The 284-nt window shown below is 59.2% G+C and overlaps 1 protein-coding gene across 1 annotated transcript in view; it reads left to right on the top strand.

Moving 5' to 3' along the window:
* The window catches only part of LOC111532999 (sulfotransferase 1A1), a gene marked incomplete at its 3' end in the record, with an annotated part of 1,388 nt that extends 1,106 nt beyond the window's left edge, over positions 1–282 (top strand). The window contains exons 3-4 of the mRNA XM_026451938.1: positions 1–105; positions 200–282. The exon at positions 1–105 is cut by the window's left edge and continues 126 nt beyond it. Coding sequence (XP_026307723.1) covers positions 1–105; positions 200–282 — 188 coding nt within the window. The remainder of the gene's footprint in view (positions 106–199) is intronic.
* Between the last annotated feature and the right edge of the window lie 2 nt (positions 283–284).

The following is a 284-nucleotide window of genomic DNA, read 5'->3' on the forward strand; positions in this document are numbered from 1 at the left end:
CAAAGGATGTGGCGGTCTCCTACTACCACTTCTACCACATGGCCAAGGTGCACCCTGACCCTGGGACCTGGGACAGCTTCCTGGAGAAGTTCATGGCCGGAGAAGGTGGGTTTGACGGGAGGAAGGAGGGTGTGGAGCCTAGAGGTGGTGGCTACAACGCACAGCAACCCTGTGTCGCTGCCCCCGACCGCTTCTCCAGTGTCCTACGGATCCTGGTACCAGCACATGCAGGAGTGGTGGGAGCTGAGCCACACCCACCCTGTTCTCTACCTCTTCTATGAAGA

The sequence above is a fragment of the Piliocolobus tephrosceles genome, unplaced genomic scaffold, assembly GCF_002776525.5.
Source record: "Piliocolobus tephrosceles isolate RC106 unplaced genomic scaffold, ASM277652v3 unscaffolded_30814, whole genome shotgun sequence".
NCBI classification, from domain to species: Eukaryota; Metazoa; Chordata; class Mammalia; order Primates; family Cercopithecidae; genus Piliocolobus; species Piliocolobus tephrosceles.